Below are 27,249 nucleotides of genomic sequence, written 5' to 3'. Positions count from 1 at the left end.
ACTCTTCACAGTCAGCTGAAAACACTCAATCTAGCCGCATGGAAGATTCCTTAGCATCGCAGCAGGCCCTGCTCTCCAAGGAGGTGCAGGATGTCATTTTGGAGGCCAGAAGGCCATCAACTAGAAAAGCTTACTCTGCAAAATGGAAACGTTTTTGTGTTTGGAATGAGATAAAGGACCAGTGCCCTGGAAAACTGAGTTTACCTCAAATACTACAATATTTGGCTGAACTGCTAAGCAGTGGACTTTCGTTCTCCTCCATCAAAATCCATGCCTCAGCCATTTCTGCAGAGTACAACACTGATCTACCTTTATTCTCTCACCCTCTATTAAGACAGTTCCTCAGAGGGGCTAAGAATTTAAGACCTCCAAGAAAACAACCAATACCTGCTTTTGGGATCTTAATTTCATTCTGGAAAAACTGACTTTGCCTCCTTTTGAGCCAGCTGCCTCATCAGATTTACAATATTTGTCCTGGAAAACAGCTTTCCTTCTGGCTATTACTTCAGCTCGTAGAGTTTCAGAACTACAGGCTCTTATGGCTGTCCAGCCTTTTATCATCTTCCATCAGGACAGAGTTTCATTATGTGCCAACCCGTCCTTTATGCCTAAAGTGGTATCCAGGGTAGCTTTAAATCAGGCCATACATTTACCTACTTTTTATCCTAATCCTCAAAACAAAGGGGAGAGATTACTGCATTCCTTGGACATCCACAGACAACTGCGTTATTTGGACAGAACAAAACCTTTCAGAAAATCAGAACAGCTTTTTGTGGCCTATGCGGTAGGAGTTCAAGGAAAGCCAATATCCAAACAGACAATCTCAAAATGGATAGCCCACTGCATACGCTTTTGCTATTCCTTTCATGGCAAAACTGTACCTACAGGCATTAGAACTCATTCTACCAGGGCCACAGCCACCTCTGCAGCCTTCCTCAGAGGAGTTCCTACCAAGGATATTTTAGAAGCAGCCACTTGGAGTTCTGTGCATACATTCTCTAAGCACTACAACCTACCATTATACTCCAAATCTAGAGCAGGCTTTGCCACTGCAGTCTTGCAGGGCATTTTGGCTCCTCCTAGCTCCACCTAGTGCCTACCACCCCTTTCTTAGCTTTGGGATTCTACCCATCTGTTATGACTGCAGCTGTATGCACGTTGAACATAGTACAGTTTTGTACCTACCATAAATGTAGATGTTCGAGTGCTAATACAGCTGCAGTCCAGGTCTCCCTCCCTCCTTCCCCTCTAGGGGTCTTCTTTTATGGTGTATTTGCTTGCAACTACTGGTCTTTGATTTTATTGCATTGCATTATTACATAATTTTATGTATTGCCTTCTTTCTGGGGGCACCTGACATCTGGGGCAAGAAAAACTGAAGAAAATGGCGTCAGCTGGTTCTTTTATACCCCTGTCGCACTGACGTCAGGGAAGAAGCGACGACAACCGACGCCGGACCTAGACTTTGGAATTCGGCCGACCGAGGACCCGCCTGACGGCAGGAGAACCCATTTGTTATGACTGCAGCTGTATTAGCACTTGAACATCTACATTTATGGTAGGTACAAAACTGTACTTTTTTTTTCTAAATATGTATGCAAGATCCATGAGTAAATCAAATGGATTCAATAACGTTTACTACATCTGTGAGAAGCTCTTAAAAAAAAATTGATATCCTATCCCACTTTTTCAAGTAGTGAAGTTCAGATCTCTCTGGGCAGTGTTCCGCATAGATGTCCTGCAGGGGTTGGAACTGAATTGAATAAAGGTTTCCTTGGGTGGTTCTTGTGAAGGTGCACGTGTACTCATTTTCTGGAGAGTAAAGAAGGCAGCATAATGCTTTGTGTCAGTCCTTGTTTTCTTCTCAGATATCATTTTAGAACAAATTTACAGTGACAGTTCAGATGCGATCTACAGTTATGTCTTTGTTCCATCTCCTCAGTATAATCTGACACCCACTGTAGTACTGTCCAACCAGTTAAACAACATCTAAGCCCTAAGTCACCTGATTGCATTTTTCTGTCTACAGAATGATCTTTATACTTCTGTATATTAAAAATGTATGATTTAGCAGTTTTTTCTGCTTTGCAATATTTCTGTTCTAGTCATTTTCTTCAGTGTATGCCAGGGCTAAATGAAATCTCGTGATACTTTCTTCAAAAACTGGTCTCCCTTGTCATTGCATCATTTCACCTATCACTTTTGAAAGTTTTGTGACCAGGAAAACGCACATAGCAAGATACATTTACCTTTTTATTTATTTCACAGCCACTGAGTTCATAAAGTAATGTACTGTCATATATAGTTGCATTCTTTTCTTCCCCTGGGGGCATTAACCTTTTGAACCATTTGTCATTTGAAGGTAAAGAAACCACTGAAAGCAGCTTTGCTGATTACCATATTACCTAATTTGTAAAGCTCTGCTACTGTGGCTGACTGAGGGAAGACAAGTGACAAACCAGATCAGAAATTAAACAAATTTCCATTTTTTAAAAGGGTTGTGTTGGAATATTTCTTTATACTTGTACAGAAGCTTTTTACTGATTGTATGTCACATAGGTAGAACGCATATGCAAATGTCACTACACACTAGTCAGTGACAATTTAACTTAAGATTTTCAGACTTCATTTTTTTCTCACCACTTCTGCTCTAAGTAAATAGGTTTGTGACTGACAGAAAAGACTGGGACAAGTTAATCTCATCATGTCTGCCCTCTCAGTGCATTGTGGGAAAAAGTCTTTCAAAGAAAGTAAGATTGTGTCAGGTTGTCTACCCCCATGGCTAATACTGGTCCTTTAAAGTCCAATAGTGTCTCAGGCAGGTGTGTAAACTTTTGTCTTCTATTCTTTACAACTCACCATTGTAATTCACCGCTGGTGACATTGTACTCACTAGTAATAATAATAATAGATTATGTATATGTTTATATATCCGTCTGTATATGTGTCTGTGTAATATATATGTTGTTACATTTGCATGTGTACCTCAAAGACTTGGTCTTTCTCTTACTTTAAGAATGCTTTATTAAGTATTTTAGATAGTTTAGCATACATTTTTCTTCACTTCCTTAGCTTGTACTTCTGAAGCTGTGTCCCTAGCCTGAAAGGGAAAGGGCAGTTAGCATAGCTTGTCTTTGCTTTTCCAGATTAGCAACACGTCAATTTACAACTTGTTTTTCCAACAGTTTCTTCAGAACTGGAAACTGTTTTTATTATTTTAACGGAGAAAGCAATCCTCTTCTGTCTCCGTTTACCATATATACACAGCTGGAAATAAGTTTGCAGCATAGAAACACTTTTGATGAAAGAAACTTTACTTCAGGATCTTAAAAATCCCAGCCCACAACTGCCACGAACTCCAAACTGAAACAGCCTCCAAAAAACATTTTCTGCCTTCCTCACAGTTGCTCTCCCATCAAATTTTGCAAAACTTTTAGCTTTGAAAGAGAAGTAAAAAATGTATGTTACATCTGGCAAACAAAAGATGTATATTTAAAAACCACTTGTTTTGAAAGTTTAAAAAAAAGAAGAGAAGGGCCGTTAAGACTGAAATAGTGATATAATAGTCTGGAGGAGTAGATTAACATTAAAGAACTAGCTTTGGAGAGTTAAACTGTTTCAGAGCACTTAGCAATGAAAGAGTTCTAAGGTTTAGGTGGCTAAGAACAGATGGAGTAAAATACAGCCAGTTGTTAGGATATTTGTTTGACAGAACAGAAGCTCAGAATGTCTAGATAAACTGGACAGGGGCTGAAATATGTCTGGTGTTTTAGGTATTAATATGCAGTGAAGAGATTTGTTTGTATTGATGGCAGCATGTGCTTGGCATTTAGTGTCACAGTGCAGTAAAAGTTTGACTGAAGAATAGAAGACCGCTAGAATCTGTTACTAAGAGGCCATCTTTTCTGCTGTTTATGAATTTTACATAGGAGCTACAGCAGGATGGCATGCATGTTCTTTCACTTTCATAAAATATTGTGTTTTTATATATATATATATATATATATATATATATATATATATATATATATATATATGTATGTATATATATATATATATATATATATATGTGTGTGTGTATATATATATATATATATATATATATATATATATATATATATATAATAAATGAATTCTAGAAAATGTTTTTGTTTTGTAACTGCATAAACTTGTATTTCCAACAATGGCAGCATTACTTTACTGTACTGCTCTAGTTTGAGGGTATGTTTAGCTCCAGTCATACCAGCGTGGTGGTAGCTTGGCTTATTGAGGGGGTAGCTCTTTGTTAGTAATACTACATACTGTGAAGTAAAGCATGTTTGAGAGCGTTCTGGAAATGTTCTTGTTTCGTAACTACATCAACTTCTAGTTCAAACAGTGGCAGCCTTATTGTACATTCTGTTTTGAGGGTGTGTTTAGATCCAGTCATACTAGCTAGTTTATCTCTCAGTTTGTGGAAGATATGTGATATTAATACCGCCTGCTGTGATGTGTGGCATTGTGCTAAGTATTCAAATGATAAGTTTAAGCAGCCAAGCAGTTCTTTTCCATTTGATTTGTACAAGTTAACCACAATTTGAAGACTGATTAAATGATGTTTTTTTTATTTTCAGTAGTCACAAGTTCAGTAAACATGTCACACATTCATTCACTTCATTGCCAATTTCAGGCATTGTGCATCAGACAAACAAGGTAAAGAAACTAAATTAAGTGGAATTGCTAAATTTGAGTAGCAGGAGATGATCTTGATTAGTGGCATTATTGATTTATTTTCTGTCTGACCATTCTCCATAAGTAACTTTTTCTTTTTATATATATGAGTTGATGTGGGAATATTGACATCCTGTCATTGAATCTTAGATTTGGTGTTCTATCCCAGTTATTTCTGTTTAGGTGTGACAAGTGATCTTTTAAAAGTGAGAGTTTTTTTTTTAATTGGGCATGATCAATAAGAACATGATTTGACATCATTTTTTTACCAAAAGACAGGAAATTTAAAAAAAAATCATAACGTTTTGCTTGCTGCATGACTAAATGTTCCTGTATGATCAGTGCTCAAAAGTGCAGTCACAAAGCAGTGCAACTTGAAGCTGTTAACCACCCCCCCCCCCAAAAAAAAGCCATTTTTTTGCAGTGGCAAAAGCCTCTGCACCCTCCATTGTGGGGAATTCTACCCCCACATACATCCTTAATATACTTTGATCCAAGGTCACTGGATCTCAAGATAAGTGATATCAGGAAAAGGAGAAATACTCAGAATATCATAGTCTTGATTTTTTTAAATCTGTTCAAAGTAAAGTGGTCATTTGGCGTTGGTGTTTTCAACACTGTAATGCAAGACTGGGTGTGCATTTTTGTGTTATATTTTCATGGGTAATATAAGTTTTCACTACTCCCGAAAGTAAGGAATTAACACTACATATATTTATGTTCAGTAGTACTGTTTATATTTTCTGTACCTTACTTGGATGCTGATGTTTGTGCACTGTCATAATTAAACTGATTTTACTGTGTGTTTTTCAATGTGATTGAGTCTCGGTAACCATTCAGATCTCTTGAATATGTGTAAACCTGACATTTATTTTTTAACAGTGGTACTTTCTAGTGAATTTTAAATCTCATAATTTCATTAAAACTTGTACTTATTTATCTGATTACCTACACATTCATCTAATAGAAATGCATTTTAAGTTTTTGTTGCTGTACAATATACAAACCTGCTTACCTGTCCAAAAAGAAGCATCCGTCATTTGTTATTTGTATTGAAACACATTTTCTCTTTTCTCTGCAGATTTACAACTGGGCATATTTGGGCCTGCCCACCCAGTGAAGGAGATGATTACATCTTCCATTGTCATCCTGTGGATCAAAAAATCCCCAAGCCCAAACGACTGCAGGAGTGGTACAAAAAGATGCTTGACAAGTCTGTTGCTGAGCGTGTTATCCATGACTACAAGGTCTGTGAGCAGCATAAATACTAATAATAGAATGTAGTTTTTTTTAAGAAGGCAGCTTGGTAATAACTGTACTTAGGCAGTGCACCTTGTCAATGCTGTGATCGTTAGCAAATTAATGTATTAATTCATGACTCATGAGTTTGCATTTACTGGGTCAGAGTTTGTCAGTTCATTGTTCTGCTAGATATTGCTCACTATATAGTGATTGTCATTATATATAGTAGACTCCAGCTAGCTCAGCAATGCCATTCCTTCTTCCTTCTTCCTTCTTTGCATTTTTATCCCATTGTAGATTATTTTAGTATTTGCACAAGTTGTACAAGCAGTGAATTCCAGATTAACCAAAGTTACATGTTTTTCATAGATTGATGCTGCTGTAGTGTTTTTTTTTTCTTTATTGTATTCAAAAAGCAAGATACCACGGTGGTGGTGCTGCAGTAGCGTTGTCGCCTCACAGTAAGACGCTGTCCGGTTCGATTCTCAGCTAGAGCGTCTTCTGCGTGGAGACTTGTGTGAATGGGCGTACCTTCGTTGAAGGTTGTGCGTCAGGGCTGGTAACTAGGCACGTAAAAATCAACTACCAATCATTAGCGGACTGGAGTTCCGCTGTGGCGACCCCTAACCGGGAAAAGCCGAAAGAGACAACAACAATATTCAAAAAGCAAGATGTGTTCAGACCCAGTGAAAGACTTTTCATGTTTTGTAATGGGTCACCAACACTTAACTATTACATTTGCATTTACTCTTCTCTAAATGTCTGTGTTATTCAAGAGACCAGTTAGCAGAGCAATTGAGACTGGCATTTATCTTCCAGGGGTTCTTGATGTTTGAAAGGAGGAAAAAATGAGTTAATTGTCTTGTCAGAAACTTCCCTGAAGAAAGCTCTCTGATCCAGGAGAGGGTTTAAACAAACATCCATTGTTTTGTTGGCTAGAACTCCACTCAAGCTGTCAGATAAACTGTTCTGAGCTTTTTTGATCACTTTGTCTTTTTATCCGTGCTCACTTTCAGCTGTCTGCACGCCTATAAATTAAACTCACTCTCTGGGCCAAAAAAGATCTCACCTTTTTTTATCTCAACCAGCCAGAGCAGTTGGAATATGCCTACCCATTTTTGCATCCATCTACAAGAAAAAAAAACAGCATGTTGCAAATCTCTAGCAGCATCTGCCAATCCAGTAAAAAACTCACCCCTGTCTGAGCATCACTATATCATTTTAAAATTCACGTGGCTATCCATAAAATAAAGAGCTAACTTACTATTGTGATCCCAATACTAAAAACTACCTTGACACTAGACATTAACTCCCATTGCAACTAAATGTCATAAAAACACTCCTCGTACAACCTGAGACACTGCTCACAAACCACACTAGCTCATTACCCTTGGAACCAAACTTCCCAGCACTGCACGTGCATTCTCTTCTCAAGCATCTACTCTGGTAAACTCTCACTATTAACCTAAAGGAGATCAACACTTACTCCAAATTTAGAATGCAACTCAAAAAGTACCTCATACCATGAGGAACTTAATAAAAAAGCCCTTAGGAGGTCTGTCTCATTGCTGTGTGTTGAATGAAAGCCGTTCAGGAATGGATTATAAATGCAGTTTTCTCACAAATAAGAATCCATTTTTGCATAAACCATATTCTCCAGAATTGTACCTACAAAAGGAAAGGTAGAGATGGGTCTGTTGTCCGTATCCATGTCATTGGAGTCTAAACCGGTCTCTGTCATTATAAGAGTGAGCAAGACTTCCTTTAGTGTGAATGTGAATATCCTATCCTGCAATAAGGCAGTGACAGTCTGGAAAAGGATAATGCTTAGCTAACTAAAGCTGGCAGGTACTAGCCTAGTAGCGCAAGGTTCCAAGTCAGTGGTAGTAGTGTGCATAGAACATAAAAACACAGAAAAATTTTCAGCATTGGGTTTTTAAAGCAGAAACCAAAATAAAGACAGTCTGTCCTCTGAAGAACAGTTTATCTGTCCTTTTGGCATGGTGTATGAAAACCTTGATCTAATAGAGGCAAACTTGGCAGAAAAAAATCTGATCAGCCAGGTAATCATATTAAGACATTCCAAGAGGCCAAGCAGTCTGGACTGTATAGTTTCATGGACACTTTTAAAAGATCAGCTGGTCTGTTTGCTGCTGTGGAAATCTCACAGGAAAAGTCCATGGAAAAGTCCATGGATATCTTCTAGAAGATCTTAACCTGTTAAAAAAAGAATGATTTTCTTCTTGCGCTCAAGAAGGTGAGAGTGAAGCCACCTGTGGTCTAACTTCCATCCTGTTCCTCTTATTAGCTAGTAAAGTTTGTGACAAACCATAGCCCAGTTGACTTGAACTGAGCCAAAGATTACATGACTGTGAACCAGCATGTCAGAAATCCCCATGAGTGCCCTTTGATAGCCACAAGCTCTTCTGCATCAGCAGCACTGCAGTCCTCTAAATATTAGCAAAGCACAGGACATAGTGGAGTGAGCAGACTAAAGTTCCTGCGTTAAACCACTTCCAGGTCAGGAAAAGCTGCCCACATATGTTTAAAAAAAAAAAAAAACTGAGCCAAGAAATATTCAGACCAAGGGACAGGTTCCACAGCCATATCTCTGTTTGTTACACTGATCTAAAATACCAGGACCAGTGTGTGCCAAAAACAGGAGTAGCAGAGGTGTCAACCTGAGCAAGCCAGAATCCCTTAGTAATGCAAAAGAATTATTTTACAAAAGTCACCTACTCTTTCTTTAATATTGAAGTCACCCAGAATCAGCTAACTGAAGAATGTAATATCAAGAGGTCAAAGAAGTTATTTAAGGAACATCTTCGCATTGCTTGGTGGATGGTAGATGAGATATCTACATTTAGCTTCTGCAGTCATAGCAGATGTAAAAGTATTGTTAACGGTAGCCATTACCTGTTTCAGGTTAATGGACATACTGTGAAAAATTGCAGCCACCACACCTGGCTTTGTCCAGGGTTATGGTACTGAATCATGACAGCCACCACACCTGGCTTTATCCAGGGTTATGGTACCGAATCATGAAGAAACCTGGTCTTCTGATGCAAGTGTCACATCAGATACAAGTGTCACATCAAAGGTTTTGTCAAGCCATGCATTTGTTATAAAAATCATATCAGCCTCTGTTTAATTTCTCCAAGTTTTTTGGGTTTCTAGTACCATGAAGGGAATTAACCCCATTCCTAGGTAAAAGTATGATTAAAGTTCATGAAATTAGTATTGTTTCAGGCTTTGATAACCAAAAGTGCTCTTCTCAGCACCCGCAATGTGTCCAGAATTGGCTCCTCCTGTAATTCATATAGAGTTAATGTATCAGTAGCATTACAACTGCAAATTCTTTTTTGTGAGTCCCATTGTTCCTGTTACTATTGGAACTGCCTGGGTGTCATTACACAGTGCCCTCGTTTCTGCTGCAAATCCTGGTATTTTATTACTTTGCGTCTGTCTGTATATAAGGCACTGTAATCACTGGGTGTAGAAATTTCAATGATAAGTGCTACTTTTGTCTTCATGGACTACTATGTCTGTTTTTTTAGCTGTTGGTAATGGGTGATCCCATGTAATAGAAACTTATCTATGATGAACTGTGGCTCGTGTTTCCATTGCTTCTCAGCTACTTCAATACTGTAATGTTTGCACAGTCCCTAATACAACAGTCTTGCCGCATTATTGTACCTTTCACTATACAGGCCTTCTGCCATTAGGGTATCACACCCAGCAACAGGATGTGCAACTGTTTCCAGTTTTGTTTTACAGGACCTGCATTTGCCTGTTTCTCCCACATGTTCAGTGGACTTTGTAAACCAATGTGTACATAGTCCACTGTCCTTGGCCGCCAGTATTAACCTTATGTTTTGGTTTAAATTCACCTATCCTTAACTATTCCTGCATCAGACCCTGATCGACACAAGGTGGTTCCAGAAGTTTTCTGTACTTGCAACTGTATTTATGCCTTTTCCACATTTCTTGACTTCTCATCTGATCCTTCTCCTGATCTGTTTTTTGGCACGTTCAGGTGCTGCTTGATTTTTGTCTTCTTATGGTCTGATTTCCATTTCCATTTGACACCAATATGCTTCTGCTAAACTATGCAGGGAAGGCATCTTAGACTACTACTCACATTTTAAAGCTTTCACTATGTTTGGATCTGGTGAAGTCAGCAAATATGTATGAAGTCCTACGGTTGCAGATCTGTACATATAATCAATTTCGAGGAGGTCTGCAACTTCAGAATGAGGAATGTGTAATCTTGGTATGCACTCACTTTTATATATCATTTGATAAGTGTGAAGCATTTTTCTTGTTTTCCTGTCCAACTGATCCAGTACCTTTTGGGGCCAATCAGTCACCCCAAAACTGCAAATTAGAACAGGAAGACCAAATTGGTTTACAACTTGGACTTAGTTGTCATGGTTGTTTTCAGTATTAATTTTAGTCTTCTAAAATATTCCTTACTGAGTTTTGTTCATAGTTCATGTTGTATTGTTGATACTTCCATCATTTCCCAAATATTTATACAGCCTCCTACTCAAGTTCCTTTATATCACATTCCTATCTCATACTGATGTTTTCTTAGCGCTGCAGCTTTCCCGTTTTAAATGTTGCTTTTGTACATTTATCAAGACCAAATGGACATTCTTGTATCATCTGAAAACGTTTAACCACTTGCTGTTGTGATTTCAGCTCATCTGATACAGTTTTAAGTCAACCACAAAAAGAAAAGTCTCTACACTTGGTTGTTTTCTGGGAGCCAAATTGTAACCAATGACCTAATCAGTTAAGTAAACAGCTTAATTGGTTAAGGGCAAGGCCAAAGAGCAGCGGTGGCAGTCACCCTGAAGTATCCCCCTTTTAATTTTTATCTCTGCGATGATGATTTGTCCTTCATCATGGCTTAGCTGCAAAGTGGTTTGCCACTGTTCTGTGGTTACTGTAATGTAATTGATCAAAGTAAGGTGTATCTTGTACAGCTGTAAGCACTCTTATTCATGAATGTAGGATGCTTTCAAATACTTTTTTGTAATCTAGCCATGCCATACTTAGGTTCTTCTCCTTTTTACAGTTCTCCTTTATGACATTAACAACAAATGATCCTTTATTCCATATGACTTTCTTTAGTTACCCTTCTGTTCTATTGCCATGATTGAGTTTTCTTCTAAATAACTAAAAAATCTGTTTGCATCAATTCCAGTATGTAGTTTATACATTGTCAGAAGGCAAGTTGTGGGCTATGTTACACAGAAGTGAGCTGGTATACCACAATGATGCTTCACCCCCTTGATGATATGCTCGCTACTGGGGTGAGTCACAAGTCTAACCCTGGTGCATGTGACAAGAACCAGTTTACATCCTCATGTCTGCAAGCAGTTCACACCCACCTCCTGGAGGCACTTTTGAGGGGAAATGTAACCATGTTGTGTGCCCATTATACACACCTCTCCTCCCTTCCCAGGACAAGCCCTTCAGTCCTCCCCTATCAGTGCCTCAGATGCCCAAGCTGCTAATCAAACCCAGATCACTTGCATCATAGTCAGAACCAACTTTTTAATATTTTCCCAAGTGGTTTTCAGTAGTCGTCAAACAAAGCCTCCTGAGAAAACATGTGCCTCCATCTCTGGCCTTTGAAGAACCCCTGTCCTCCTTGAGATTTGAATGTTGGCATTAACAGGCTTCTGTCTCTCCTTTATATCTGCAGGTTTGTTAGACATACAATTTTACTTCTATAGGTGCAGGTTGTTTGGGGAAAATCTTGCTGCGTCTCTTGTCTGGGTCAGGTTCCCATAGGCCTGTCCTCCATCCAGATCTGTCTGTTAAGTCCATTCATTTACTTGTTTTCTTCCAAATAAGACAGATTTCCATGAGTGTAGAAAGCCATTCATAACATGGATATACAACATTAGCTTAGGCTATGAAGAAGGGTAGATGACCTGAAAAAAAGAAATCATATGTTTGTCTCCCTTTTCTGAAGTCAGGAAGAGTAAAGGGTGGACTGGCAGATGCACTCTGGACCTATGATGCTCATTTAAAATGAATTTGCCTGAGCGGCTTGTAATTGTGACCGCGATTTTCAAGTTGATTTGGGCAAATATGTAGAAAATGTTTCTTTCGTTTTTGTTGGTGGGTGGATGTGTGAGCATATGTGTTGATCTGCATCACTACACCAAGCCCCCTGCAACCCCAGTATTACAGTAATCTCCAGGGTCAGTATACTTATAAGGAGAAATGTTCTTGTTCCCCACCCAAGCCAAAATGAGGATTTTTTTCAGTAAGCTCCGTATGATCTTGATGATTTGATGATGCCCTCCATCTGTCGATGGATTGTCATCTACACTGTGTTTTACACCATTGTGCCACTAGTGTGTGCATTGTTGTCTGGCCACTAAAGGACCCATAGATTCCTGTCATCACTTCACTGCTACATTTGGCTTATTACATTGACTTTGATTCCTGTCTATCAGATCTTGTGCCTCTACTGCGTGGGATTCATTTTGGCTGGTACTGACTACATGGGGCTCCTCCAAAGTAAAATGTGCATACTCAGCTTATCAACTGACATTGAGAGAACCTTCTGTTGTTGGTGCTTGCTCTCCTTCCATCCCATGTTATCAGACTGTACTTGCATGCACTTTGAGAGTCAACTGACCTGCAGGTATAGAAGACTTTTGTTTGTGTAATATTTTTGTCTTTCAGGTACCAATGACTTATCTGTGGAGGCAGAACTTTGAGAATTGGGGCTGGCCATATGTGCCCTCCTTATCCAGAGGAGGAGGGTAGTTACAAACATTGGCAGCTGGCACAGAGGATTAAGACTGTGAGCTGTTGTTGAATAGCTTCCTGTAGTCTAGGGTTTAATTCCTTCAGCCTTCATTTACTTACTGTGTGACTGTTAAGTACCAGGCATTGCTTCCTACTCACTCCTGAAAAAGTACACTTTTGTTCATAGGTAGGTACTAGGCTATCGGCCCAAGGACCTAAGTAAGCCTAGCCAACAAGGTTCTCTGGCTTACGCCACCCAAGAAAGTTAATTTCCTGTGATCCCCGGGGTGTATTTCCTATTTCCCATCCAATCATCAAGATTTTTCTTGAAGAGTGCTAATGAGGAACTTTGCTTGACATAGATGGGTAGCTTGTTCCAGAGTGTAGGAAGTCTCTGGGACAGGACTCTATCCCCCCAGCATGTCCCTTTTATTGTGGTGACAAGGTTTAGATCCCTAGAGCGTGTCGCTCGGAGGGATTGGGATTTCTTTAGGTGTAGCATGTCTAACAGCTCTGGGTTTAACATAGCTTTATATGTTAGGCAGAGATCATCTCGGAGTAGGCGATATGCTACAGAGTTAAGCTGGAGTTTTTTGAGATGGTCAGTGTAGGGCATCCGTTTGAGGCCAGTAATCCTCTTTGTGAGGTATTTCTGTGGCCTTTCCAGCTGCTGCAGATGTCTTTTGAGGTACATTCCCGAAGGGGTGTTGTACTCTATAATGGGTCTAATGAGTGCTGAGTAGAGGGGAACAATGACCTCTCTTTTCTTGGATGAGAACCCTTTTGTGATGAGGTGTGCCACGTAGACGGATTTCTTGACTACTGTGGCGATGTGATTATCAAGGGAGAGACTACTGTCCACCTGGGTCTCAAGGTTTCTTATCACACATTCGGCATTAAGTAGACTGCCGTTTATGTGGTAGTTCATGGGTACAGAGTTTTTACCAAAGGGGATGACAATGCACTTTTTGGCATTGAGCTTGAGGCTATGCCTCTGCCACCAGGCATCTGTCTCAGTGAGGCCCTTCTGTAGCATGTCCTCATCATTTGCGGACTCGACTATGGCTCCTAGTTTGCAGTCATCTGCGAACTTCGTTAGCCAGAGACCTTCTGTGTTGGCCTGTACTTCAGAGAAGTAGATACCAAACAGGAGAAGTCCCAGGAATGAACCCTGTGGTACTCCACTTGTCACTGGTTTGAAGTCTAAGATTTGGAGTCTGCAACTTTTACAGTGTGGGTTCTGTCACTGAGCCAGTTGGCAACCCATCTCGTGATGTAGGGATATATACCTAGTTTAATGAGTTTAGCTAGAATTCCAGAGTGGGGGATGGTGTTGAAAGCCTTGGCGGAGTCAACCACCTTACCTCGTCTACGGCTTTGGTGATTGCCTCAAAGAAGTCTATCAGGTTCAGAAGGCATGATCTGCCTTTCATAAATCCGAACTGGGTAGGGTCCAGAGTTTGGAAGTTACCAATGTCTTTGTTTCTGAGTTCCATGATGATACGTTCCATGGCCTTGCACACCAGGCTCGTCAGGCTAATATGGTGATATTTCCCAGGATCAGTGGTGGCTCCCACTTTGTGGAGTGGGATAACTGTTGCTGTGCTCCATTCGGTGGGCACAAAGCCTGACATGAGACTGTGATTGAACATGCTGCTTAGGTGGGGAGCCAGTTCGTTCTGAAGTTCGTGTAAAACTCAGCCTGGGATGTTGCCCAGTCCCATGGATGCTGTGTTTTTGGTTTTGGAGAGTGCAGCTTTTACCTGCATAGATGTGATTACAGGGACTCTGCATTCTTCCTTTATAGATATGGGTCCTTTAGAGGGTGAGAGGGGGGTAAATTTAGCACTGAACCTATATGCCAGGATGTTGGCAGTATCAGTTGGTGCTGTAATTTTTTGTGCCATTGTGCTGTAACTCAGAGCAGATCTGGGTGTTGCCATTGAGATTCTTGACATAGCATTAGAATGCTTTGTGGTTGCCCTTAGAATCAGTGGTGGTTTTGTTTTTGTCGCTAGCTTTGGAGGGTCTTATAAGGGATCTCAGCTTCTTACTGAGGCTGACCAGGGTGCTCCTCCACTCATGGAATTTTACTCTCTTTTGCAACAGTTTCTTCCTTCTGTTGTAGAGTTTGTTTGTGGCAGGGGACCAACAGATTGGCTTCCTTTTTTTTGAGGATAGTGTCTTGGTTCTGTTTGGGATAGTATGATCCATGCACTTGTGTAAGTGCTTATAGAGTGCAGTTGTGTAGGATTCAGCAGTTGTAACTATATTGTCCATCTGCATGGGTGTCATGAAGTTCGCCACTTCTGTCTTATGCATGAAGTTGGCTTTGGAGAAATTTTTTACAGTGGTTTCCTTAATGGTGGGTGGGGGGGCGGGATGCGGATATCTATGGTGATTAGCTTATGGTCGGATCTGACCAACGAGGAATTGACTTCAGGTGTGGAACACGGGTCACTCATGTTGGTAATGACTAGGTCTAGGATATTGTTGCCCCCGGTGGGGGTGTGGATAAGTTGATCCAGGGCATTGGAATTTATGAATTCCTGAAAGCGTTGAGCGAAGGAGTTGGTACATGAGTAGTTTTCCCAGTTAATGATGGGGTAGTTGAAGTCTCCCATTGTTAGGGTGTTTGGTTGAACCTTAATATTTATAATCCACAGAAAAGCAGATGCAGGCCAAAGGACTCCACAAAGAAGAAGTGATAAATCCACTTTATTTATACGGCAGTAAAATGTTAGCGCTTTCGTCCCTGAAACAAACTAGGAACTTCATCAGAGAAATAAAAAATGTTCCAACAGCTTTTTAAATCTTGTGACCTGAAGTGCATGTGTAGTGACATCACAGACCATACCTCTAAACTCAACTAAACCACACCCCTGGTTCATGACATATATACAGCCTTGCTTAAGAGAAAAAAATACCTGAATGAATGACTCGAGTATAGGGTTGCCATCTTTCCGTTTTTTTTTCCGGACTATCCGGATGGAAATCAAACTGATTCTCCAGTAGTCTGGAAAGCACTGTACAAACTCCGGTATTCTGTTTCAAAAAAAGGAAACAGACTATCGGAGTTTGTAAATTGGCTGATTTTCTATGCTTTTTTGCAGAAAAGCATAGTAAATCAGCCGAAAACAGGCAGCAAAAACTGAAAAAGAGGGCGTTCCCTGCCGTGTGATATCATGACATCACAGAATGGGCGAAATATTGGTGGGAGAAGAGATGGGGTGGGTGGGGTTACTTGTGATGCGAGGGGTGTGGCTTTACGCCGGTTTTAGCCACAACGAAAGGTGGCAACCCTACTTGAGTATAAAATGCAGTATGTAAGATACCATATCAAACATTTTAAAATTGTATTGTAAACAAATATAAATGCAAAATATGATGAATGTGAGTTCAATTCCTTGGCAAAACATGTTAAAGAAAACAGTGGACACAATTTTAGATTTATAGTGTTGGACAGTGTAGATTTGAACAACAGGGGGGGAGTACATGGCCACTGCTACTTGAAAGACAAGAACTGAATGGCAGTTGCACTTAAATGCCAAGGTTTGACCTGGGTTGAATGAGGCTGTTTCTATTTCAAGTGTATTAAAATTAAAAGCCTTGAATAGATGACACCTGATTTTTTATACACTTTTTTTATATACACAAGTTATTTTATGTAAATACTTGATTTTACAAGTATTTTGTACTAGGTTGTTAACAGAAAAAAACATGCTTTTTGGCTTTTATTCACTTATTTATGTCTATTAGATATGTATTTTAACAGTGGCTATTTAGTATTTATATTTGTTTACAATTTTAAAAAGTTTGATATGGTATCTTATATACTGCATTTTATATGCAACACATTCATTCGGGTATTTTTTTCTCTTAAGCAAGGCTGTATATATGTCAGGAACCCAGGAGTGTGGTTTAGTTGAGTTTAGAAGTGTGGTTTGTGATGTCACTACACATGCACTTCAGGTTACAAGATTTAAAAAGCTGTTGGAACATTTTTTATTTGTCTGATGAAGTCCCTAGTTTGTTTCAGAGACGAATTTTACTGCTGTATAAATAAAGTGGATTTATCGCTTCTTCTTTGTGGTGTCCATTGGCCTGCATCTGCTTTTCTGTGGATTATAAATATTAAGGTTCAACCAAACACCCTAATAATGGGAGATTTCAACTACCCCAGTCCTTTGGCCTGCATCTGCTTTTCTGTGGATTATTGGTTTGTTGCTGCTTTTTTGCTTTTGTTTGATCTGAACCGTAATATTTTCCAGTATATCAAGAAAAGAAGAGTCGGAATGCTGGGGCATGATGAGAGATCTGTAGCAAGCTACAATTTGGATTGCAGTTTTGCCCAGAGTTAGTTGCACTTGGATAACCTTGGATGCATTATGCTGCGCAATTAGCCTGGAAGTGTGGATATCCTTAATGAATATGGACACACCTTCGCCTTTGGTGTTCTGATCCAGGTTAGATGGCCAAAAAGTGTGGTACGAGTTATAGCCTGATAATGCAGGGGTGCTGTCTAGAGCCTTGAACCAGTTCTCAGTCACTGCACAGATATCGATGTTCTCCATTTTAAGGAGTGCCTCCAGTGAGTGCATTTTGAGATTTAGACTTCTAGCATTGAGTAGCATTACCCTCAGTTTTTGCTTGCCTGTTTCTGTTACGGTGGGGACTACCTGATTCACACAGTTGTATTTTTTACATAAGTAGTGCAAGTATGTCTAGATATCCCTGCGGTAGTGGTGCTGCGGTAGCGTTGTTGCCTCACAGCAAGACGTTGTCCCGTTCAATTCTCAGCTAGAGCGTCTTCTGTGTGGAGGCATGCGTGAATGAGCGTGCCTTCGTTGAAGGTTGGGCGTCAGGGCTGGTAACTCGACACGTAAAAATCCAGTACCAAACATTAGCAGACCAGAGTTCCGCTGTGGTGACCCCTAACCGGGATAAGCCGAAAGACACAACAAGTGCAAGTATGTCTAGATGTATAAACAGTCATGGTTTAGTCTCCTCTCGTTTAATTTAAGCAGTACATGTGTAAGTATAGCCAGATGTATAAACAAGGATGAGTCTGGACATCTCGTATTTTAAGTTAAGTGGCATAGTCTGTGATGTGTTGTCATTAACTCACGTTTTTCCTTTGCATCCGTGTCAGGAAAACAGTTCTAAATTTTGGCCACCCTAATCCTTATGGAGAAAAGGTTCTTTTTTTCATGTTATTCTTGTACTGATTTCCTCTGTTTATGTATCGTCATTCTGCTGTGTTTAAAACAATGCTTTGTACCTGAACTTGAATTCCCATCAATCAGGTTTCCATCTCTTGTTTTTTCTTTCTTGAAAGACGTATTAAATATTGCCTTTCTCAGATATTTTGTGTTTGAGTCTGTTCTGTATCCCTTCTGTTATTTCCAGAGAGACACCGTTTTCACAGGCTGTTCATGTATGACAGCTTTTAATTCTTTGGACAATATTCATCCTCTTTACAAAAATGGGATCTTCAGAACTACAGTGCTTACACCACAAACTGCTTCTGTCTAGACTGATAACATTTCCTACTAATAACTGTTCTTCCTCTTTATTTCTAACCATTTGCCAAATTATGTACACGTGCTAAATTTTTACGTTATCTGATAGTACTGATGATCTTCGTGTTTCACTGTTGCAGTCATCACACTTGGGTTATCCTGCCAGGGGTAACCCTCAGTCGGCAGGTGCCTGAGCTTGGGTCGTCGTTTTGTTAGGCATAGTTCATACCCTGGGCCTTAGAAACTCTGTAGTGTTAGAACTGAAGACACAGAAGAAGTCGTTGATTTGTGTCGCGTATTGGTAGTGCGAAGAACTTTCTCTGAAACCGGTGCCTGCTCAGCGACTCCGGACCCATCCAAGGTAGAGACATCCGCAGGATCCTTAGTTGAAGAAGAGTCTCGCGGCATGCCGGACTCCAAATGGGTCTCTGTAGCAGCCTGTGGCAGTTTTGGACCTGTACAGTCTGTCTTTATCCTTACATTTTTTCGGAAGATCAGTAGTCAGATAACTTACCGAAGCCATGTCGGAATACAAGGACTGAGAGCGAAAATATTTAGTTACAATAAGGGCCCGACGACATATAGTTCTTGCGTTAAAGTACAAAAGCGACAGCGAGGCACATCGTGGCCTGGGCCTAAACAGGTGACGCAGTAAGAATGGAAGTCTCGGTGTGGTATTTATTTTCCACAGGTGAGATAATTAACTTTTTCTGACATCGGTTAGAGCAAGAAAAAAGGATCCCCAACGGGGTACTTAGCTTTAGAAGACTTCAACTTCAATTCGGAAATGAAAACTCAAGTAGCGGCCGACTGGCACTCATGCGATCTGCTTCGGGCTCCTCGGCAAGAAAGACTGATGTAATGGCGTCGGCTGCCTGATTTTATACCACTGTTGACCTGACATCAATCCTGGAGTGACAGCAACCTACGCAGAAATACGAAGCCTCTGGTATTCGGACCGACAGGGCTACCCCTGACAAGATAACCCAAGTGTGATGACTGCAACAGTGAATACACTCCAACATCTACATTTATGGTAAGTGTACACAACTGTACTTTTAAGATCTCATACGTTTTCCAAAGGGATTTTACTTTGAATTTGCGTTGCTTTATGCTTGTTTGCGCAAAACATGGGTTGTAATATTTTTTTTGTTTTCTTGTTTTTCTCATTACTTTTTCATTTATTTTTCCATTTGCATCAACCTTTTTATCCATCGTAGTTTTGTCTATGAATCAAAAATATACTGGTTTACCATTTTTCTGAACCTGACAAGAAGTGAACCTATTCTTTGCAGGATATCTTCAAACAAGCAACAGAAGATCGTCTGACAAGCGCTAAGGAACTTCCATATTTTGAAGGAGATTTCTGGCCTAATGTCTTGGAGGAAAGCATTAAAGAACTGGAACAGGAAGAGGAAGAAAGAAAGAGGGAGGAAAACACAGGAAGCGAGACCACTGATGTAAGGACATGCCTGGTAGAGATTAAATGTAAACTGTACTGAGAATGGTATTTCAAAACCTTTTTTATTAAAATGTGCATTTTTATTCTTTAGCATGTTTCATAATGTAGGTACTAAGCAAAACATTTTCTGTAATATTGATATACTTTTTGAATGCTTTGCAAGTCAGCAGAGCTGAAAGGTTGCATGACATGAAAATGAACCTCATCTGTGCTCACTTTTTAAGTCCTGAGCATTGCTAAGTGAAATGGCAATTTACCAGATCTATCTTGGGTACTTTTAGTTTATTTGAGGTGAGGAGCTGCACCTTCCATGCTTCTGTTAATTAGTAAGGGAGTACTTAATTTTCTGTTTTGAGATTGTATGATCTTGGAGTTAACAGAACATAAAAAAGTGGAAAAGCAAGGATGGGCACAGTCCTTTCTGAAACATGACTGTTTGAGGGCGGGGGTATTCCTGCAATTTATTTTTCAGTGGGGGCCATTTTAGCTCATTATTTTTGGGCAGACTGTGTTGCATGGAAACCATGTTCTGTCACATGCCTTGTAAACAAGATGAAGTTGTTATTCTAAAATGAAAATTTGTTTTACTGAAATTGTTTACTTGCTGTACCAGTTAACTGCATTTTTAGTACAATAGAGATGGCATGTTGTTTCTTTTCACTGGTATTAATCTTCATTATATCAATGTTTAGCATATGACTACATGTACTATCCTTACAGGAGTCTTCATTCTTTGATACTAAACCATGTACATTGTCATTCATAACACTACTTTCGGTAGTGTAGCCTGCATTTACTTCTGTGCTTTTAAGCTTCTTCTAGGAGACAGTTTTATATGTTGGATTAAGGTATTGGTGATCGGGTTAATTAATCTTATACTTATTTTTTGTCATTTTTAGAAGAAAAAAAATGCAACATTTACCCTTGCCCATTTCTGCTTTAAATCATCCACTTACTATGACAGCATTGTATCCCTTGTTCGTTTCACTGTCTGTGGAGTCTTCTGTTTCTCATAAGGAGATCAAGGCCATGTAGCTCTGTTTTTATCTTGAAGTGGCTTGCATGGTCTGCTTCAAGACTGAAGACCTAACAAACATTGTTAGATCTTGACTTTTTCCTCTTATTAGAAGGAAAAGTAACAAAACCATTACGAAATGTGTGTGTTAATCTGTGAAGAAATAAGTTGCATCTGTGAGGGGATTTTTTAATCCAGCTGCATAACTGTTCTTGCATTTCAAAGTGAACATTTCTCCTTTTTTGAGGGGAAGTATCAAAAGGACTGTATAAAATGACTTGTGATGTTTCTGCGTACGTTGTAGTATCTTGAGACTTAAGTGCCAGGATGCATTTCTCTGTGTCCTTCCTTAAGTATTTGGGCCATTTTTTTAAATAAAAAGCTTGTTATTTGTTTTATGTCAAAATCCAGATAAATTTACTGTATTCTTTGGTGATGTCACCCTAGAGTTAATGTTGAGTTGCATCAATAGACTTAAATGAACAGATGCCCACACATGTAGTGGTTATCCATTAGTCTATCTGTGCATTCCAGTACTAAAGATGAATGCATCATAATACTGAAAGCACTGTGTGTGATGATGCAAAAGGTGTGCAAAACAATATCAACAATCACTGACCGCTTAAAATCAAAGGAGGTGGCATTTTTGTCATCTAGGCTATTTGGTTGTTAGATGGTGGCCATGCTGGAGAAGTTGTTTCCATACAAGATCTCTACATGGTACATTGTGCCTTATTGGGTTTTGGGTGGTGAACTACTTTTGTGCCATTATTTTTGACCGGGTTATCTTTCTTAGGGTTTGATAAGCTATCTGTTTAGACTAACATAAGCCGCAGAGCATTAATGTGTTGGTACTGAAACTTAAAGGGCATTGTCTAGATGCACTGTACCACAACATTTGCCAGTTTTCTGGTTGAAGTGAACTTCACTCCCATTTGCTGAAGAGATGGTTTGGGCATGTTTTGCAACTTTAAGCACTGTACCTTGAATGTCAGTACCAGGTTACACGTTCTGTATGACATGTCGGTTATATTCCAAACAAACCCAGTCTTCAACCTAGTTATTATCTGTGATGTTCCATTCCAGCAGTGGAAACAACTAAGTGGGGAAAAACAGTTCAGCAGTACTCACTTTAGTCACTGACCTGCATTTTCCATTGTTTTGTATGTGTACCGTGTTTCACTGGTCTTCATTTTCTGCTATTTTTCACTTTTAATCCCCCACTCCATCCACAGATCATATTGGCCACATTAATTCCCCACACGGTCACACTGCAGGAGTGGGTTATTCCTTTTGGCCTTGTCATTTTCCCCTGTGCTTGCCAACTGAGACCAGATAAGTTTGTAGTGGGGTGTGGAATCTCTTCCACAATTAACGAAAACCTTGGAAGACCTCACCCCCCCCCCACTAGTGAGTTGGTACCTCTGTCTACTCTTCAGTTTTCCTTAAGTATAGAACAGAGTCTACACCCTTGGCATATGCCTCCAACTCAAGCACTAAGGGGAGATCAGGCTCAGCTGTGTCACCTCTCTCTCTCTCCCTCAGACTGCATCTCCAGCACTCCTGCAGGGAGTCAACCCCACATAGAATGTCATACTGCGGGCTGGTTCTGTTTTGGGTGTAATTATAGAAGAGCACACTATTGTTTCACTTGACATGACTCAGGCTTTTTGCTTTGTGTTAAACTAGAAAATGTGGGCCCTTCTCAAGACAGACTGTGCCTTACAAACTAGCTTTGCCGTGCTGCACTTGTATGTGAGTCTTGCCTTGGTTTAGCTTCTGCCATACATGATACTCTTGCAGGGTCTTATTAATAAACTTAATAATCTAAATAAACTGCAAGAGATGCTCGAATCGGTAGTGATGGTGTGTACATTCATTTTTGCAGCACCTCCTTTCCCATCACCGTTCAGAGCCAAGTATATATCAGTATAAGTGTTTTCTACAGATCTGCAATTAATTATTTTTTTTTTAATCTCAATCCTGCAGACAATTAAAGGGGATAGCAAAAATGCAAAGAAGAAGAACAATAAGAAAACTAGCAAAAACAAGAGTAGCTTAAGTCGAGGAAATAAAAAGAAGCCTGGAATGCCGAGTGTATCAAATGACCTTTCCCAGAAGCTATATGCTACCATGGAAAAGCACAAGGAGGTAATAATTTCTTTCCTATAGGTTTCAAGTATCCTAGCTAAACTCAAGTTAAAGTTCTGTCTGCATTAATTATTTTTTAAGATGAATTCATGCTTGCTGCATTGTCTGTAAATTGTACTGGCTGTGACAGCATGTTAGTAAATAATGGCATTGCTTTGATTTCACTTCTTTCTGTTAAAGCTATGCATTTACATCATGTTTAGTAGTAAATTATGCTAACCTGAGTGTGAGATATGGGAATATTTTGTGCTCTATGAGTTACATTACATATAATTTGGAGTAAATTTTCATTCATAGTCTTCATACTTGTGTTAAGTTTGTATAGAACATTGTGTTTCTTGTTTAAGAAAACTTCTTCCCTTTTTGCCACAGTTTTTCTACTTCATTATAACCATTGCATATTTCCTTGTCAGTTTCATTTGGTCATCAGTGTGGAATTCCACCTGTCAAGGGCGCTTTTCAACAAGGGGCCACCTCTTTGGGTTTACCATTTGTTGGTAAAGTTGCACTTTAAACGTTTATTTTTTCCTGCTAAAGTGGTGAAACTCACATTTAGGAACAGAGCTTGACTGTACAGCTTTTTTGATGGATTCTTCCAGGAACTCATTTTCTCAATGTACTTAACTTTAGAACTTCTACTTATGCAATTGTTTTTCACGAGCGGATCACTAAACAAGCCCCCCCCTTCTAATAGGGTTTTAACTGTGCCCTCTCTTTTGATTACTTCAGTGGGCCCCCCTGTTTATCCCCACATGGCTGCAACAGCCTGAAGAGGAAAAAAAGGACAGTATCTTACAAGTTTTCCAGTCCCTAAAAGATAATTTTGGGTTAAGATCCAAGTTTTTTGCTGAAATGTCAGCACCCAAGAAGGCACAGTTGTCTTCATTCATAAAAAAGGCCTTATACTTACTTTCTGAATGCTTACAGTTGAGAGTTTGTTGATATGTTCAGAATCACTGGTGACCATTTCCAAGCCCCCCTCCCTCAGCAGGAGGGTTCACTAAACTGCCCTAAACATTCTTGTCAGTTTATCTTTATTTTATAAATGACCAGGTTGTATTGTTCACCTTCTCCTGGTAGGTGAGTTGGATCACTTGTCATGCGTCATTGGCTCTCTTTAAATCCATGTTGTCCTTTGACAGATGTAGTAACAGCAGCAGTGTTTTAGAAAAAAGTGTTCAATGTCAGATAGTGGAACGCGAAATTAAAGCATCCCTTATGAAGTTTTAACAAGTTACAGTGTTTGTTGTGCTTTAAGATGCCTTTTAATTTAAATCCAGAGTTTAGTTAAGGTTATGGAAGTCCTTTATTTCACAGACTTTGTACATAATGAATGCAAATATTCTGTTGAATTTGGAGTTTTCAACAGTCCAAGCAGTGTTTATTTCTTCTGACTGCCATTGAACTTGCACCTAAAGAGACTGGATATGCCAAGCATGGTCACATCATTACTGTGACCATGCTTGGCATGTCCTGTCAAGGATCGTCATAGCACATCAGTATTGTGATGACCGCTGTATCTGTCATCTTATCCATACATTGTAGTGATAGTTTGCCTTGTTCCATGGAGGGATATAACTAATAGAACAGTGATCATCACCTTATTGCTTTGGTTTTTGACAGGGAGTTGAGGGAACTAATCAGGGTAGTGTATCCGCCCCCTCCCAGCTTTCCAGAGTTCCATTACTCTGCTATTTCTCCCCAGTTACTATACTTGCTCTTCAAATCTGTCAGTGTGCATACTGTTTTCTTATTTACTTCTACAGTGATTACAGATATTTAAAGTTTTTATTTCAAATGTTATAGTGTAAACACTGATAGACATTTGTTAAACAAAACAGTAAGTCTAGCAATGAAAACTAACTTTGCATGAACAGTAAGCTTCTTTGCCCTTGAATTTCTGATTCATTGAAACTGCATTGAAACCCATATTCAAAGAAAATACATTTGACCAGTGGTGGATTGTTTACTTTCGGGCTGTTTTCAAACCATAGGCCCCTTGCGCACATTTTTTGGACCATGCATGTGTTCTTTGATTCAACATCTTGATTGGATTACATTATATTCCTTGTATAATACAGTTCCATTTGTTATTGTGTTTTAAATTTGTAGGTTTGAACATTTTTCCAGTAAGCAATGAAACAAAACGTATGAACCTGTAAGAACAAAACTACCCATTACAGAACATTTCAACCACAAAAGGCCGCTCCAACTTCTGTTGTTACATTCCACTTGTCTCAATCAGTATCCACAAACTTTGTCGAAGTAAACATCATCCGAATAATTCCATACTGACAAAATCTGTAACTAATGAAGAGGTTGCTATTGGCAAACAACTTTACATTTCAGTGTTTCATGTACAAATTCAGTGCCTGTTGCTCTTGAAGAATAAACTGCCCATGTTACATTAAAAAAATTGGTAAAGTGTTAATATTGCAATAGGGAGCGGCTGTCAAACCGGCAACAGGTTCATAGTTTAGGCATCCCATCCAAAGGAGGACACACTCAGCAGTGCAGCACCCTCATTCCCCCCCACAAAGGAGGCACTGCAATATCAGCACTCCATGTATATGGTGTGGGAGCTCAACCCACAGCCTTCTGCACCAAAGGCAAGTATGCTACCTGTTGGTACTACCAACACTGCTTTTAAAATTTATAGCACAAACACTATTGACCATTTGCTAAACAGAACAGATACACATTGAAAACCCTTGGCATGAGCAACAGTAAACGTCTCTTCCCTTGGAACTCAATATTCCTTAAAAATGTGCAAAAGCCCACTAGTCTTTGAAAATGCCCTGAGGGCCGATAGTCTTAGAAAATGCCCTGAAGGCCAACAGTCTTTGAAATGCGCATGCTGATAATTTGGCAGTTGGTGTAAAGGATTCAGGCTCTAGAGTCCTGTATTGAGGGTATAGGGTTTGAGCCTGAATGAATTAACCAACCTGCTATCCCTAACTGGGACATTTTATATGCGCACACACACAGTTTTCCAGTAACCTACTATTTAATGAATGACCCATTCTTCGTCCAGATGGCAACAGCTTATCTCCAAATCCATGCTCGTTTCTTAAAATTCACTTGCTTTATTTCAGTTTAAATGTGCATGCTTCTTACTAAAGATGTGTACAGATGCTATTAAGGTGTGCATCCTTAAAGAAACCATGTAACACATGCAGAGTACATTCTCAAAGAAGAAATGTAGATTTTTGTGGCAGTCCCCCAGCCAGTGCCACTCCCTCCCCCAAGTCAGTGGGTCCTAGGTGACTGCCTAAGTTGCCTAGCAGTGGATGTGGCTCTGCATGTGGCAGATTGTTTCATATGCTTTTTGAAAGTCTGGCTCAAGGAAACGTGGCTACTAAAACAATTGCTGTGATTAGTTTTTTTTGTATTCTTATTCATTTTTTGATGGCTGTGGAGGCTTTCCCTGTAGTGTTTGAAATTGTTCACAGATATAATTTTGCCTGCTTTCTCTCTGTCTGTTGCCTTCTTGCTCTGCAAACCCTTCCTTACAGATGTGTTGGTTGAACTAAAGTGAGACAAGAGCATTAGTCCATGTAACAAGTATCTAACACATGGAAAGGAGGCCAGCTGTAACTGAATAAACAGTGGCAGAATGGAGGCCAGCTATAACTGAATAAACAGTGAGAGAGCAAGAGAGAGGGAGAACCATGAAGTGCAGTACTGTTAACTGTTACCACTTCCAAGGTCAGCAGCAGTCCAGGAAAGAGACCCTTTCCATAATGCAAACACCTAACAGTATAGCTTGTCCACAGTAGTTTGGCTTGCTGCTTGACCATTTTTCACCACACCATTTAAAACAATGGTTAGGAAAGACCTCCTGAGTCTGCATGATAGTAGGTAACCATAGTCAATGGTGTGCAAAAAAACACCTTTAAGTTATCACTTCTGACATAGACTTAGATTTTTATAACAGTAATCAAATCATATTAAGTTCACATTTGCATACATTGTACATCACATACATTTATCCTATAATCATTACATTACATTATTCAATTCTTGTATTCTCTTAAATCTCATTCCTCCTCTGAAACATTTTTTTCCTCTATGTATTGTTACCACAGTTTCCACTTCTATGTAATTTACTCCTACCCCTTTCCAATGATCACACTTCTTGTTCTCATTTGTTATAATATTCATTGCTTCAAGTATAGTTGGTTTAAATTTTGATTTCCATAATTGCTTTTTTTGACAGCCAACAGAATTTAACTTAAGACCTTACTGCGTCTAGGCAGTTCAGATTGTGAAAAACAAATTTCCTTCAGATCAACTATAAAAAAAATCATTCCCTTAGTTACGCTAATTTGCTCGCCCATTTTCCTGATAAGAGCACTCTGTAGGGAAAT

At 39.5% G+C, this 27,249-nt stretch overlaps 1 protein-coding gene across 2 annotated transcripts in view; it reads left to right on the top strand.

The window, feature by feature from the left end:
* EP300 (E1A binding protein p300) overlaps nt 1–27,249 on the top strand; it is a 1,713,356-nt gene that overhangs the window by 1,627,986 nt on the left and 58,121 nt on the right. For both annotated transcript variants that reach the window (XM_044076495.1, XM_044076487.1), the window contains exons 27-29: nt 5,792–5,957; nt 19,547–19,711; nt 22,718–22,879. In XM_044076495.1, coding sequence (XP_043932430.1) covers nt 5,792–5,957; nt 19,547–19,711; nt 22,718–22,879 — 493 coding nt within the window. The remainder of the gene's footprint in view (nt 1–5,791; nt 5,958–19,546; nt 19,712–22,717; nt 22,880–27,249) is intronic.

The sequence above is a fragment of the Protopterus annectens genome, chromosome 1.part1, assembly GCF_019279795.1.
Source record: "Protopterus annectens isolate FY-2018-M chromosome 1.part1, PAN1.0, whole genome shotgun sequence".
Lineage (NCBI taxonomy): Eukaryota > Metazoa > Chordata > Ceratodontiformes > Protopteridae > Protopterus > Protopterus annectens.
The sequence above is the reverse complement of the archived record's forward strand: the minus strand, read 5'-3'. Positions and strand labels throughout refer to the sequence as shown.